The sequence below is a fragment of the Hemicordylus capensis genome, chromosome 2 (assembly GCF_027244095.1).
Source record: "Hemicordylus capensis ecotype Gifberg chromosome 2, rHemCap1.1.pri, whole genome shotgun sequence".
Taxonomy (NCBI): Eukaryota; Metazoa; Chordata; class Lepidosauria; order Squamata; family Cordylidae; genus Hemicordylus; species Hemicordylus capensis.
Genome location: NC_069658.1, coordinates 246,504,532 through 246,520,709, shown reverse-complemented (window position 1 = coordinate 246,520,709; position 16,178 = coordinate 246,504,532). Strand labels below are relative to the sequence as shown.

Here is a 16,178-nt window from a genome sequence, read left to right as displayed (position 1 = left end):
ATTTCGGCACATCCCTAGTCCGATCACATCCAAGTCCATTTGTCAAGCAGCCCACCTGACTTGTTAATGGACTTCTACCTATGGTTTGTAACCAAAGACTGAAGCTTGTGTGACAAAGTTGGTAATAAGTTGGGTTGACCGGTTGCCAGCCGGACTTGGGCGGGCTTGGACAATGCACTGCAGGGGAACGTGCAAGCCACAGGATTCCCTCTCCTGGACTTCTTACGTGTGTGTGTGTGTGTGTGTGTGTGTGTGTGTGTGTGTGTGTGTGTGTGTGTGTGAAGCCTCCCAGTGTTTGCGTTCCAGCCTAAGGATTCAGACTAAGGAAAAGTGATTCCCCCTTCCGTCTGTAAACATGTCCCTGAGCCCCAAAGAGATATTTTTGAGTGGCACAGGCAGCTGCAGAAGGAAGGGGAGATTGCTTTTCCTTAACATGGAAAGCAAACATTGTGGCACCAGTGCTGTATTAGTAGGTTGTCAGCCGCTGCACTGACTTTGCACTGAAGCACCCACAAGTTTTTAGTAGAGGCAGAGTTATTGCAGCCACCGTCTTATACAGGCGCAGCCCTTCCATGAAATGAGTCATTTGCCTCGGGTGACAAATTACCAGGGCACCAGCAGGGTGCTAAAATGACACACACACCCCGCTGCCTCACCCGACTCCCTCCACTGTCCCCCACCATCGAAGCAGTGCTTTGCGATTACCTCCATCTTGTAGTAGCAAGCATGAATTTGCTTCGAATTCCTTTGCTAAGCAGAAATGCCAACACTACTGTTGTGCACGCAGGACAGGGCCTTCTCTGCCTTTGCCCCCAGAATTTGGATTGTTCTGCATGCTGAAGGTTCCCAGGTTCAATCCCTGACATCTCCAGGTGGAGCTGGGAAAGACTGCTGCCTGAAACCCTGGGAAGCCACTGCCAGTTAGGGATGTGCACGAGCTGGTTTGGCGGTCTATTCACAGGCCACTGAACCGGTTTGAAAGACTGGCTGGTTCGGAGGTGGGGAGGGGGTTGCTTTAAGGCACGGTGAGGGTGTCCTTAACTCTTCTGCTGCATTCCCTCCGCCAGTGCTGCTGTCAAAATTGCTGATGCGGGGTGGCTGTATACCTTCTTGCTGCCCCAGTCAGCATTATACCGGAAGTGGCCGGCGTGAGCAATCAGGTGTGTCTTAAGTGATTTTTGAAAGGCAGCCAGAGCTGGAGAAGCTCTTATACTGACAGGGAGCACATTCCAAAGCCCTGAGGCAGCCACAGAGAAAGCCTGGTCTCCCATTGCCACCAAACGAGCTGATGGCAGCCATGACTGAGCCTCCCCATGTGATCTAAGGTAAGCAGTGGGGTTCATGAAGAAGAAGGCGCTCTCTTAAATACCCTGGACCCAAGCCATTAAGGGCTTTAGAGGTAACAACCAGCATTTTGTATTTTGCTCAAAAACATATTGGCAGCCAGTTCAGTTTTTTTTTAAAGCTGATGTTATATGGTATCTTCAGGAAACCCTGGAATCCAATCTGGCTGCTGCATTCTGCACCAATTGCAGTTTCTAAATGATATACAAAGGCAGCTTCATGTACAGCACATTACAGAAGTCTAGCCTGGAGGTCACCAGCATATGTAACACTATTTTGAGGTTGTTTACCTCCAGAATTGGGCGTAGCTGGCATATCAGCCAAAGATAATAGAAAGCACTTCCTGGCCGCTGCCCCAGTCTGAGGAATCAGAGAGAGCTTTTGGTCCAGGAGAACTCCTAAACTAAATACCTGTTCTTTCTGGGGAAGTGTAACCTCATCCAGAAGAAGTAGATCTAAATCATTTCCCCACAATCAGTACCTCTGTTTTATCTGGATTTAACCTTAGATTGTTATCCCTCAGCCAGCCCATTACCACCTCCAGGTAGGAATTTAGGGACGTTTTGCCATTTCCTGATGCAGCTGATATGGAGAAAGAGATTTGGGTATCGTCAGCATATCCATAACACTCTGCACCAAATCTCCTGATGATATCTCCCAGTGGTTTCATATAGATGTTAAAAAGCATTGATGGAGCCTTACAGGACTCCATACAGTAGCTCTCGCTTTGAAGAGCAACAGGGTCCAAGTAACACCATCTGGAATCTATCAGAGAGGTAAGAATGGAACCACTGTAATACAGTGCCATCCAATCCCAACTCCCTCAGGCAACCCAGCAGGATCTGGTATCAAAAACCACTGAGAGATCCAAGAGGATCATGCTTTCGTATTTTAAGGGGTGCTGTTTCCTCACAGTTTTGTATTTTAAGGGGTGCTTTCCCCCCCTGCCCCCAGTTACTGCTGCTTCCGTGCGCTGTATTCTTACTGTTTTATTGGTTGGTTGTTTTAAATTTTGATAGACATTGTTTTTATATGCTGTGAGCTTCCTTTTTTAACAATGAAAATTCTTTAGAATTGCTAAATGCAAGTTATATCACTTGCATAAGGAAAGAATAAAAGTCCTTGTGTCGCTTGCATAAGGGTAAATAAAAGTTTATAAAAATAGAGACAAATAAATGAAGCACTTCATGTGACGTTTCAAAAAGAAGCAGCAGAAGCAGAAGCCTATTTATCTTTGCAAGATTCTAAAGGGTTAAGGCAACAGAGCCCTCCTTGCTAGACAGGCCAAACAAGGGTGAGCTGGGGTATGTAAAGCAATGGAGGCTGTGTTCCTGTAAGGGGTGGGGTCTGGTTTTGAAATCCCTTGTAGTGGAAACCGAAGAGGAAGCCGAGGAAGCGGGAGACTTGGGTGCATGCAGAAGTGAGTTGTGGGATGCGTGCTGGGAAGATGCGTGGGGGTCTGGGGGTGGTGGCGGGAGAAGGCAGATGCTGGAAGGAGAACCCCAAGTTTCTCAGCCCTTCCCAGCAGGATCCCTCCTCTGCAATCATTTCTACATCAGGAAAAAGATCTCCCAACTCCCTTCAAAGGCATAACATCACGCCAGCTTCTTCTGTAGGGTGGGGGAGGCAGCATTTTGCAATCCAGAGACGGGGATTTCGGCCCTTGTGGGGAGACCCCACAACCTGAAGGAGGGAGTGGCCAGTCCCTGCAGTTTGAGGGCAGGGGTTCTTCTCAGTCCTGTGTCCCCTGGTGTTGGACTACTACAGTTCCTATCATCCACAACCACAAAGGCCTTTGGCCACTTGCTCCATCTGTTTCAGTACTGTCTACTCTACAGGACTGGCAGCAACTCTCCAGGGTTTTAGGCCAGGGCCTTTCCCAGTCTTAGCTGGAGATATCGGGGATTGAACCTGGGACCTTGTGCACTCAAAGCAGGTACCCTGCCACTGAGCTATGGACATTTCCAGAGGCAAAACCCCCTTTGCCCTGCTCCCAATGACTTGTCTAGAATTTGAATCCAGATCCTCTTGCACCCCGAATGAGAATCAAGCCCCCTAAGACTAGCAAGCCTTATAATAAAAGTATCATAAAGAAAGAAATGAAGTCTAATTTATGTTTATGTGGGGGGTTTAATTCAAGGAAGAAACTTTAACTGCCATGCCCAGATTGCTGCAGATTGATTTCATGTGGGATTCATTCCAGCTCCTAAACCAGAGACTCCAACCTTTTGTCCCCAGATGTGATGGGACTACAACTCCCATCATCCTCAGTTGCAATGGCCTTTGGCAGTTCTTAGATTTTGAATATGGCCTTCAGAAAATTTTTATTATTACTATTACTATTATTATTATTTTATTATTATTATTATTATTATTATTATTATTATTATTATTATTATTATTATACCTCTTCAACAAAAGAAAAGTTCTCAAAGTGATTTGCATTGCAAAATGAATGAGAAAACGGTTCTGTGTCCCAAATCAGGTGGTGGTAGACCTACAGAAAGCCCTGCTGGATCAGGCCAAAAGCCCATCCAGTCCAGCATCGTGTTTCATGCAGCAACCAACCAGGTACATCTGGGAAGCTGATAATCAGGAGGGAATGACTGGCGATTGGGAAAGAGGAACACCCTGACTGTTGGCGTTCCTTAGCACCTGGTGCTCAGGGGCATGACACCTCTGATCCTGTTGGAAAGACACAGCCATCCAAGCTAGTAGTCACTGATAGCTCTCTCCTTCATGAATCTGTCTAATCACTTTGAAAAACTGTCTAGTTTGGTGGCCATCACCATGTCTAGTGGCAGCAAATTCCATCGCTTAACTATACATTGTATAAAGAGGTACTTACTTTTATTTGTTCTTAATCTCCCAGCATTTAACTTCAATAGATGGTCCCAGGTTCTAATATTGTGAGAGAAGGAGAAAAACTTCTCTCTATCCACTTGATCCACACTGTGAATAATTTTATCCAGGGCTGAACATTTTTGTTTCTAATCTAGTGCACTGGGACTCCTGCTAAATTTCCATTTTCTTCCAGAGGTTTCTTCATCAAGAGAGAACTACTGTGGAACTGGCAGGGATGAAAATGGAGGAGCAAGACTCAGAGGGCCATACTCAAGGGGAAGGATCCCAGGGTGTCAGAAAAGATCCCCCAGTCCTAAAGGCTGTGAGTGTTGGGAAAGTCCTGCAAAGAATCCCCGAAGTCCAGGTGAAACAGGAACCATGTGAAGGGCTCCTTCAGCACTGGGAAGCCCAGTGGCAGGAGTTCCTGAAGACCGTGGAGTCCCCTCACTCAGGCTGGGGAATCCCACAGCTGCCAGAGGAGCTTGCCCCATGGGATGATGCTAAGGCCTTTCTGGCTTCCTTCGAGCAAGTGGCCGAAGCTTGCAGGTGGCCCAGAGAAGCGTGGGTGGCCCGGCTCTTGCCAGCCCTCAGCGGAGAAGCCAAGCAGGCCTTTATCCGCCTGGAGGCCAAAGACCAAGAGGATTATGGGAAGGTGAAGGCAGCCATCTTAAGAGGGGACGCCATCAGCAGGGAGAAGCAACGCCAGCATTTCAGGTGTTTCTGCTACAAGGAGGCCGAAGGCCCTAGAGGGGCCTACAGCCAACTCCAGGAGCTTTGCTTTCGCTGGCTGAAGGTTGAGAGACACTCCAAGGAGCAGATCCTGGAGCTGCTGATCCTGGAGCAGTTCCTGACCATCCTGCCCACCGAGATCCAGCGATGGGTCAGGCAGTGGGGTCCAGAGACGTGTTCCCAGGCGGTGGCCCTGGCAGAAGATTTCCTGCAGGTGCAACAAGAGAGCAGCCGATGGGAACAACAGGTAAGAAGGTTTGATCCTGATTGCAGGAGGCTCATGCTGAATATTGGGACGTGGAATGAAGGGGAGGAGGAGCAGGCCAGCTGATCACCAGCTCTGTCCTTTAACTCTCCCGGTCTGGTGGTCAGTGCTAGGAAGGGCAAAAGTTTATCATCGCAGCATGTGAAATTCTTCAGGTTTCCTCTCTGCTCTAAAAGGGATCCTTCTTGCTGTTTCAGGCTCTGACAAAGCTGGAAGAGGCCCCTGTGAGTTCCTTGAAGGCGGCACCACCCCCATCTGGCCCTATAGAGAGGCACGTGCAGAGGGAGGCCGAGCAGGACGAGGATGGGAGTTCCAGGCTGCTGAGTAAGGACTGCTTCTGCTGAAATGTTTTGGATGCTCTGTAGTTTTGTTAGTTTGTTGGTTGAATTTCTATACCTCCTAATATAGAAATCTCTAGGCGGTGTACAGAATTAAAACACAATATGAAATATCAAACATTTAAAATTCATAAAAAGGTGGAAATAATAGATAAAAGCACATTAAAATTTAAAAATATAAAATTTAAATATTAAAAAAATAAGTTGCTTTTTTATTTTATTTTATTGAATTCTCGGCTCCTAACCTTGGGTTTACAGATGTGTTTGGACTACACAACTCCCATCTTCCAGAACCGCAATGGCCCAAGGCTGTGGTGGCTGGGCATGATGGGAGCTGCAATCCAACAAGATTTGGGGACCCAAGGTTGGGGACCTTTGCTCTAGTGCAGGGGTTCCCAACCGGTGGTACTCCAGATGTCGTCGAACTACAACTCCCATCATCCCCAGTCACAATAAATTGTAGCTGGGGATGATGGGAGTTATCGTTCAGCAGCATCTTGAGTACCACAGGCTGAGAACCCCTGGTGTGTACGTGTGGATATATATAAAATTAGGGATTGCATGGTTCCTTCTCTCCCTGCTAGAGACCTTGGGACTTCTTCTCTATGTTCTGTTCTGCTGGTGTTATTTTAGAATGCAGCTTTAGAGTAAAGTTAAATTTTGTGGCTAGTTGGTTGGTTGGTTGATTGTACTGGGCAAACTCCTACTTGTCTGGCAAAGGGACACCATTGGAAGTGGAACATAGGAACCTGCCTTATACCAAGTCAGGTCCTTGGTCCATTAGCACAGTCTTGTGTACACCAGGCCTGCTCAACTTAGCTCCCTCGCAGCTGTTTTTGGACTACAGCTCCTAGAATCCCCAGCCACAGTGGTCAATAGCTAGAGACTATGGGAATTATAGGCCAACATCTGCAGGAGGGCCAATGTTGAGCAACCTTGGTGTATGCTGACCGGCATCAGCTCTCCAAGGTTTCAGGCAAGAGTCTCTTCCAGCCCTACTTGGAGATGCCTCCAGGGAGTGAACCTGGGACCTTTGCATGCAAGCAGATGCACTACTACTGAGCTATGGCTCCATCTTCTAAAGGGAATTTTTACAGCAGACAGCACTCGCATGTAGTGACCCATCCAAATGCAAACCAGGGTAGACCCTGCTTAGCAAAGGGGGACAATTCATGCTCACTCCTGCAACACCAGCTCTCCTCCCTTAGGGCTGACTCTTACATTTAGCAAGGGGAAGAGCAGCTGTCCCTTTTCATCCCAGCATAGCATTCCTCCCAGTGATTGCTAACTTGACAAAGAGGCACCTTTTAACCTGGTGATTCTCTTTATTTAGCAGGGGGAGAGTAACTGGCCCTATCCACCCCCTGCACAGTACCTCCAGTGACTGTTGCTGGTGTCTATCTTGTGTTTCTTTTTAGAGTGTGAGCCCTTTGGGGACAGGGATCCATCTTATTTATTTGTTATTTCTCTGTGTATACCACCCCGAGCCATTTCTGGAAGGGCAGTATAGGTGTCACGGTCCCCTGGTGCCTGGGATTTGTCAAGTCCTGTCGTAAGGACATGTTTTTTTTAGCTTATGAAAATAGCTTTCCAGTGACACTATACACAGTAAAATTGGCCCAATAATTACTGAGATGAGGAGTTTCATTTACTCTTTATCTCAGTAATTATTGGTGGTCATCTTGATGATGTCAACACAGCAATGCATCATGCAGGAGAGAGTATTCCCATCATGGGAATACTTCACAAAGAGAGGTTTTTGTCTTGGACATAATCTGTATAAATTTGTCACTAACTTTGCCACAAAACCAGTTTTTTATACACTTCCAGACTATGAAAGTGCTACCACCCAGAATTCTCTCCTCCATGGCCCTCAGTGGAACCACCTCATAAAGGGATGGCAGCTGGATGAAGTTCTTGATTTCAAATCTTTAAAAGTGGAGGATTTAACATAGGCAAGATCCCTTATCGGCCATTTTTGTTTTCTTTTCCATTCCCAAAGGTTATATGTCAGCGAGTGAGTGTGGAGAGAAAATTCTGGAAAGTTCTGAGCTGGTGGAGCTGGACGGGGCATCCCGAAGGAGAGTAACAGAGAATATATCCCAGCATCCAGAACTGGGAAGAGCTTTTGAGAATCGGCACAGCTCAAAGAGGCAACAGAGAAGCCCTCCGAGGAGCCGAATTAGTCAATCTGTTCTTGACGTAGCAAACAAGACTCTCAGTGAAAGCTTGTTAGGGCACAATGAAGAACCATGCGCAGTAACTGAGGAAGGCTTCAAAGAGGATTCAGGCCTTCCTCGATATGGAAGAGACCATAATCAGGAAGCATTCTTTCAATGTATGGAGTGTGGGAAAAGCCTTAGTCACAAGGACCAGTTTGTGAGACATCAGCGGATACACGCTTTGGAAAAACCACGAAAATGCTCTTATTGTGGGAAAAGCTTCTGCCAGAGGTCCAATTTGATTTTTCATGAGAGAAGCCACACTGAGGAGAAACCCTTCCAGTGCTCTGCCTGTGGGAAGTGCTTCAGCCGTAATTCTCTCCTCATTAAGCACGAAAGGACTCATGGGGGAGAGAAGCCATATACTTGTTCTATGTGTGGGAAGGGCTTTGTGTATAGCTGGAACCTCATTAAACATAAGAAAAAGCACACAGGGGAAAAACCGCACCAGTGCTCTGCCTGTGGGAAAACCTTCTTTGAGCGTTCGGACCTTATCAGACATGAGAGAACCCACACAGGAGAGAAACCTTATAAATGCACTGTCTGCGAGAGAAGCTTCAGTCAGAAGTGGCTCCTGATTAAACATGAAAGAACTCACACAGTGTAGAGATTTTACAAGGGTTTGTATTGTGAGGGGAGATTGGGCCTAGGCCTTACGCATCTTGAAGAAAAAATACAGGCAGGAGAGAAACCATTAAAATGCTTGGCATTTGGAGGGAGCTATATTAAGTCACTGCAAGTGCTCTGATCATCAACAAGAAGCAAAAGCATAGACCTAAGGCCAGTTCATACATTAGTCTAATCCGGGGCTGCACAAGTTTGACCCTCCTGAATACGTTGAATTACAACTCCCATAATCCCTGACTATTGGCCACCATGGCTGGGAATGATGCAAGTTGTAGTCCAACAACAAGTGGAGGCCTAAGTGATCCTTCTGATCCAAACTGGGGATTTTCAACCCTCTTTAAGAAGTGTACCGCTTCTGTCTCAAAGCTTCAGCTTGTGTAGCCCGCCACGCTCACCCGCACCACACCCACCCACTCTTTAACATCACAGTTAAGAGGCAAGCTACTACAATTGGTGGCTGACTTACTGGGCTGACATACCCTTGTGTGGTAATGTTGTGGGTATACAAGTTGTGCAAATGATCCAGAAGAGTAAGCCCATTATTTTTAATGGGCTTACTCCTGTGCAACATTTTATTTTATATTTTACATTTTATATCCCGCTCTTCCTCCAAGGAGCCCAGAGTGGTGTACTACATACTTGAGTTTCTCCTCACAACAACCCCGTGAAGTAGGTTAGGCCGAGAGAGAAGTGACTGGCCCAGAGTCACCCAGCAAGTCTCATGGCTGAATGGGGATTTGAACTTGGGTCTTCTCGGTCCTAGTCCAGCATTCTAACTACTACACCACGCTGGCTCATTTGTGCAGCTTGTGTGACCCAGTGTTACTAGGCTGAAGTCCCCTTGTGGGGTGTGTCAGCCACTAGCTCTAGACAGAGTAAGTTGCTCATGTACGCCCCATTCAGGAAAGAGGCAGGTACTGGGGGGCCCAGGGCATGTGCTACATGTGCCCATCTCAACCTGCCCCTGCACTCCAAGTAGGCCCCCCCCAAGTATCCCCAGGGGTTCATATACTTCAGCCCCAGGTATAGGTGCCAAGGTCACAGAGAAATGTTCAACTGAGAATTGTAGTCCACCAATTTCTGAGGATCCAAGTTTGAGAAGCCCTGATTTAAGTATCAAATGTTACAAGGGCACAGTTGAGGAAGGGGTAAGGGGAAGACCTCCTGAATCCATCAGTCCTTGGTGCCTTTGCAGACTTCGTATTATAGGCCAAATCGCCATCTATGCATATTTAATATTTAATTCTCTTGGGTGTGCCTTGGAATGTGCGTCCCAGCGCCCAGCTGATTGGCTGAGTGGTGGACAGGCCTGATTGGCTGAGGCGCACCCAGGAGGATTGGTCGCTGCGGCAGCGGCAGGTCAGGCCCAGCCCAGCCGCGGCAAGACCTGGGGGGGGGGAGAAAGTGGGAGGGGGCAGAAGTGGTGGTGGGGAGGAGAGGCCGCTGGGCCTGGAAGTGGAGACTGGGGCAGAAGGTGTGGGGGAAGAGGTAACCGCTGGCCTCAAAGAGCGCACAGATGCTCTGTGCGGGGTCAGCTAGTCTATGCATATTTACTCAGAAGTAAGTTCCCACTTTGTTCAGTGGGTCTTGTTCGCAAGTAACTGTTCAGGGCAAAGTGGAGGGCAGGATGCCCGTACCTGCAAAACAAAGGGAGGGGGGGAGCTCCTACAAGTGCTGGGCTCAGGTAGGCCAAGCGATGGGGGATCCACACTTCATTCCTATTTGGAGATGTGCTAGGCCATAGGCAATGAAGAAGCCCCTGTAGCCCCATGCAAAGGTGGGGAGGCAGGCAAGGGTTGCTTTCCCTGTGCATAGAGAGGCCCTTCCTAACTAGGAAGAGTTTAGTTCACAGTGGCATGACCCTGAAGGGGAGCAGGAAAGAGTTGGAAGCCCGAGTCCAATTTCAAGGGCTTCAAAACATTTCAGAGCCAAACAGTGATGGTATTTCTATTTCCACGTGTCTGTCCTGCAGCTCCAAGAATTTGGGGTTTGATGCTTTACAGTCTTTATGCTGTTTATTTTTGTATCAATCATAATAAAAGTTTATCAAGACTTAACTAATTAATGGGCTTACCCTAGACTCAAACATATCTTAATTTAGAAGTTATTTTGGGAAGGTATCTTAAGGCTGCATCTCAAAAAGAAGCTCACATACCACACAGTGCCCCCTATTGGAAGAGTGGGGTATGCACGCCAGAGCCATGTGAATCTGAACCACATGGGCGCTTCTGTGGCTCCTAAGAATTGCATCACCGCTGCAGTGATGCTTCTCCCATGGGTTCCTAAACATGTGCTCCAAATACTTGTTTAAACAGGTGTCTGGAGTGCACGTGGAGGGGCCCTTCGGATGAACAGCCCCTACACACAGCTAATGTGCTTTTGGCACATCCCCTTCCTGTTCATTTGTGCTGCCTGGCTGTATCACTTGAACCGGTCCCAGAATGGGTTTGGGTTTTTTTTTTAAGTGGTCAGGTCACTGGGGTGGCATCCTTGACATGATACAAAAGCCAATTCAGACATTTATCTATCAAACTTCTGTACCACCCAAACTTTCATCTTTGTAATTCAGACATTACATTTAACACTTGTACACTTGAGCCCTAATCAGACATTACGTTGAACCCTTATATGACGAGTGTATAGTGTAGACAGGTATGGATCTGTACACAGTACAGTTCTGTTGAACACAGGTACAGCAGTACACTTCCTGTTTTTACCATGCATTTGAGGGGCCTGTACCCAAGTTCACTTTTTACATGAACGCAGGTACAGTCATTCACACAAAAATTCATGAGTGTACAAACATCTGCACACTCGTACGATGCACTGTCTGAACAGGACTTCTGTGTACAATGCACACAAGTACAGACCTATACACAGGTTCAGTCACTCTCATGTTATGTTGAACAAACGGGCGCACATACCTCTCAATGTCCCACTGATTTAAGAGCAGGGTGCCTGTGCTGGTTCAGGCCGATTGTAAGCTGCGTCCATGCTGTTTCCAAGCTCAGACAAGCTCTATGGCAACTACGAATTTTGTCAGCACTGAAGAGACAGCTGCCATCAGGAATAATGGGAGCAGCATCACTACAGCGGTGACACAATTCCAAGTTGCCACAGAGCCTCTCTGAGCTCTTAAACAGCATGGATGAGCCACAGAAGCTCCGCTCTTGAGATGGTGGGACACTGCATGGTATCAAGCCCCTGTGTTCAACATAACATGTGAATGATTGAACCTGTGTACTCATCTTGGCCTGTGTACAATGTACACAGATTGTATATGAATTTAACATCATAGCCTTATTCAGACATATTGTACAAGTGTACAGGTGTCTGTACATATTTTTGTGTGAATTACTGTACCTGTGTTCATTTAAAAAGGGAACCTGGCTACAGGCCCCTCAAAAATCCCCTGCTAATTGAGCAAAGAGACACCTTTTGAAGTGGTGATTCTCTCATTTTTAGCAGGGGGAGAGCAACTGTCCCTCTCCAACCCCAGCACAGCATCCCTCCAGTGGCTGTTGTGGGTGTCTACCTTATGTTTCTTTTTAGATTCTGAACCCTTTGGGGACATGGACCCATCTTATTTATGTATTATTTATTTTTCTATGTAAACTGCTTTGAGAACTTTGGTTGAAGAGTGGTAGATAAATATTCGTCATAGTCAAAATGCATGGTACAGATAGAAAGTGTATGGCTGTATTTTAATTCAACATAATATGTGGATAACCGTAGCCTGATTCAGACATGCTGTACGAGTGTACAGATGCCTGTACACTTGTACATACATTTGTATGAATGACTGTACCTGTGTTCCATTTTTAAAGTTTATCTGGATGCAGGCCCTTCAAATGCGTGGTACAGATAGGAAGTGTACTTCTGTACCTGTGTTCAGCATAACTTGTGAATAACTGTACCTGTGCCTCCCGGTACCATGCAGAGATGAGAAAGGCCCAGTGCGGTATATTTATTTATCATATTTCTCTACCACCTGATATATGCATTTTTAGACAGTATAAAAAGTTAGAAAACAAAACAAATGTAAAAAACAGTATAAAACATTAAAATTCACAAAACAAATAAAAACAATCTCACAAGATAAAAACACGTTAAATAGTTTTAAATTTTCAGTTAAAAACCTGAGAAAACAGGTACATCTTGAGGGTCTTCTTGAAAGCAAAAAGAGAAGGAGATGCTCTTATTTCAACAGGGAAATTAGTCCAAAGCCCTGGGGCAGCCACAAAGAAGCCACAATATATAAACCAATATTATACAAAATAAATTATGAAGAGTAAAAATGTCCAATATGTACAAACATATATCTGAGTTCTAATAATACAAACCACATGATAATACATGAATAAATGAAAATACTCAAAATATCACCAATCTACAGCAGTGATCCAGTGTATAATCATTTAGACACAAGGAATCTTTGTCAAGTGGATAAGAGATTAAAACAATAGTCATCTGCTGTCCAATCGTTCAAGTGGGATCCCTTATAATGTAATTTATTACAAAGGTTATCTTGATCATCTGGAAACTTGAACCAAGGACAGTGAAGTTCAGGATAGCCACAATCTCTAATCTCTATATGTCTTTGTAAGATGACTTTACAGAAGTGACAGAATCTTCCAGAAACTTCCATGGATGGTATTATTTCACAGCAGCCACAATCTCTGTATAAGTAGATACAAATTCTCCATAATCTAAGCACAAGGTTCAAATTAAGTTCATGTTACATATTATCCTCAAGCCCAAAATGTAGCTCCTTCGTTGTAGAAGTCTCTCAGAAAACCACTGCATGAAGTTGGTTTCTGAGAGACTGGCAATTTTTTAAAAAACCACCTGAAAACCCATCTTTTCGACCAAGCTTTCTCAGCTTCCTAAATTTTTGGGGTTTTAATCTCTGGTTTATTTTTAAATGGTTAAATAGTTTTTAAGTTTTTTGTATAAAAAAGAGCCCCTGGTGGCGCAGTGGTAAAACTGCCGCCCTGTAACCAGAAGGCTACAAGTTCGATCCTGACCAGGGGCTCAAGGTTGACTCAGCTTTCCATCCTTCCGAGGTGGGTAAAATGAGTACCCAGAATGTTGGGGGGCAATATGCTAAATCATTGTAAACCGCTTAGAGAGCTTCGGCTATAGAGCGGTATATAAATGTAAGTGCTATTGCTATATGTTTTTAACTGGTTTTATGCTATTGTAAACCGCCCAGAGATAAAAGTTTGGGGCACTGTACAAATTTGATTAATAAAATAAATGAAAATGTATCATCTTGGAAGGTGTGCACAGAGTCCTGGGAAGTGTCACCCTTTCCAGTGCTTTCCTCGAGAAGCCCTTAAGCGAAGGTCCTTCTCTCTTAGAGGGCCCCCTCAGTACTGAGAAAAACCCAGTACTGTGGAGGTCAGCACAGTGGGAAATGGGTTGCAAACTGAAGTTTCTTTGCCAAAGTGAACCCGGCTTAAAAAATAGTGAAGATCACCATCATAATAGCTGTCCCCTCTAACTGAGCCTTCCCTCTGTGTAACTGATAGTTCTTGTCTGCTGCCCCCACCAATGCTACTTAGTTCCACATACACCTTTCCTTTTTATAATATTAACAAAAGAATCATTTTTGAAAAGAAAATAGTAACAATAAGATTTCACAAGATAACCCCCATATAACCCCCTTTTATTTCAATTTGGTCTTAAGTGGTGGGGTCTCTCTACCAGTCTACCTGCTCAGGACTAGGACTGGGGAGACCTGAGTTTGAATCCCCATTCAGCCATGAAACCCACTGGGTGATTCTGGGCCAGTCATGTATCTCTCAGCCTAACCTACGTCACAGGGTTGTTGTGAGGATAAACATAACCATGTACACCATTAATATCTCTTTCAATAAACCATTAATATTCCTGATTTCACTCCACTGCCTTGTCCATGCATACCACAAGTCTTTCCCTTGGATTCTACATCACCCACATTGATATATCGAAGTTTGCCAGCCCTCCTGGACTGTAAAGAAAAAAATACCACCCAATGAATAAAGCATAAACAAATACAAAAAACAATGGTGACCAGTATACATATCAGATATCACTTCATTAATCACTTCATTTTTGACAAGGTTTCGCAATATATCCTCGTTTCACAATAAGCTTCATCAGAAGTACATGAACAATTATGTAATACAATCGTGATAAACTTCACAGCTAAATATAAATCACTTCTCCCTGGTGTATGGAATTCTTCATTACTTCCTCCAAACGCATTTCTCCAATTCCTCCAAAGGAGTGTGAATTATTTCCAAAAGTTCTTAAATTCCTCCAGGGGAGTTTGAAAAAGTCCTTGTAGATGTGAATTCTTTGAAGAATTCCATACACCAGGGAGAACACATACACCATACACTCGCTCCTAGGGGTTCTTGAACCAAAGTATCGAGACATTTCGGTCAAGGTGAAGAAAGTTCCTTTAAAAGCACTTTTCTTTCCCAGACTGGCAAGGGCAAGCACCCAGGCCAAGGCTGACAGCAGACGGAAGAGACAATGTGGCAGAAATGGAAGCAGGCAGTTCCTTGCCAGAATGAAGGAGGTCACACCATGGATGCAGAGACAAGGCAAGTTCTCTTGCTGGAAGCATGGATGCTAGTCTGTGCTTGAAGCCTGCTGATGCCCAGGGCTTGAGGCTTGTGGATGCTGACCTTTGGCCCTGGTGGAAGCTGGTGGATGTTGTGGGGACAGAAGCCTGGTGGTCATTCATATTCAGAAGCCCCTGGATTCTGTTGTAAGGCAGAAGTGGGCTGATGTTTGCAGATGAGCGCTGGTGGAAGTCCCCCTTCGGAAGCCCGTCTCCAGAAGCTAGCGGATACTTGTGGATTGAAGCTGAGGAGTGTATGTGAAGGGATGTCGGTGGTTGTCCTTTATGGCATGTAAATATGTGTGCTCATGGGAGATAGTGAACGTGGCCGAGGCGGATGCTACTGTATGATAATACTTGAAAGGCCAACCAGTGGACTGAAGCGGTTGAAGCTATGTGGAAGGTGACAGGTGGAAGTTGGTGGATGATGTTGGCCAGCAGAAAGGAGTGGATACGCCTGGGCAATGCTTGTGGATGGAACGGATAAGCCAATCCACTTCCAGGGCTGTTGTTTCTTATGTCTTGCAGGAACATCTGAAGTTGGTGCTGTTTTCTCAAGGTGACGACCCCAGAAAGCAATCCAGGGAATTGGTGGATGTGGTGAAACTTGCAGATATCCATTGGTTTCCAGAGCTCTCAGAATCTTTGTTGCCCTCTATACCTGTTGCATGGTGTGAAGCTTCAAACGGAGAAGTTTCCCCTCCAGATTTATTTCCTTGGTTATTGTTATATTTTCTAAACAATAAAGTCCCTTCCTCCCAATCAGTGTCTCTCCATTCAGTGGTTAAAGCTTTGCCAGCTTCATTCCTGGCTAGCATGCAACTATTAGCAGTAGTGGAAGCAAAGGCACAGAGATGATGCATCTGCCCATACAAAGTAGGGAGAGAGAAGGATCGACAGGTATCTGGATGGAGCACGGAGCCTTCTCCCTCAAAGCACCATTGAGAGGGATGCTATGCAGGGCTGAAGAGGGACAATTGCTCTCCCTCTCCTTCATATAAGGGAACCCCCATTTAAATATGGCTGAAATCCTCACCACCACCACAAGGCAGGCCGGAATGATTCACCCCATAGACTGGAGATGAGGGACCTTGACTGGGAGAGAGCAGCATGCCTGGAGGTGCCTAAGGAAGACTTACACATGGATTTTTTACTACAAATCATATGATGAAAAGCAGCAAGGGGCCATAAGA

General features: G+C 45.7%; 1 protein-coding gene across 3 annotated transcripts; it reads left to right on the top strand.

Moving 5' to 3' along the window:
* Positions 1-2,632: 2,632 nt before the first annotated feature.
* On the top strand, positions 2,633-14,966 carry LOC128342648 (zinc finger and SCAN domain-containing protein 31-like). 3 transcript variants are annotated; one of them, XR_008315100.1, is made up of 6 exons: positions 2,640-2,764; positions 3,830-3,915; positions 4,382-5,164; positions 5,380-5,506; positions 7,523-9,728; positions 14,844-14,966. XR_008315100.1 is itself a non-coding variant. In XM_053290266.1 (5 exons), exons 3-5 carry the CDS (start codon positions 4,424-4,426, stop codon positions 8,347-8,349), a joined length of 1,695 nt encoding a protein of 564 aa, XP_053146241.1. In that variant the 5' UTR covers positions 2,640-2,764; positions 3,830-3,915; positions 4,382-4,423; the 3' UTR covers positions 8,350-9,755. The 3 variants fall into 3 exon arrangements, 2 of the variants coding, with proteins under 2 accessions (XP_053146242.1, XP_053146241.1); XM_053290266.1 differs by lacking the exon at positions 14,844-14,966 and having other exon boundaries at positions 7,523-9,755; XM_053290267.1 differs by lacking the exons at positions 3,830-3,915; positions 14,844-14,966 and having other exon boundaries at positions 2,633-2,764; positions 7,523-9,755.
* Positions 14,967-16,178: the final 1,212 nt, after the last annotated feature.

Excerpts from the sequence above, each read along its gene's own strand:
- LOC128342648 (XM_053290267.1), top strand. The coding sequence starts at position 4,424 with ATGAAAATGGAGGAGCAAGACTCAGAGGGCCATACTCAAGGGGAAGGA. Across the intron at positions 5,165-5,379 it reads GCAGCCGATGGGAACAACAG|GCTCTGACAAAGCTGGAAGA; the intron begins GTAAGAAGGTTT and ends TTGCTGTTTCAG. Across the intron at positions 5,507-7,522 it reads TGGGAGTTCCAGGCTGCTGA|GTTATATGTCAGCGAGTGAG; the intron begins GTAAGGACTGCT and ends CCATTCCCAAAG.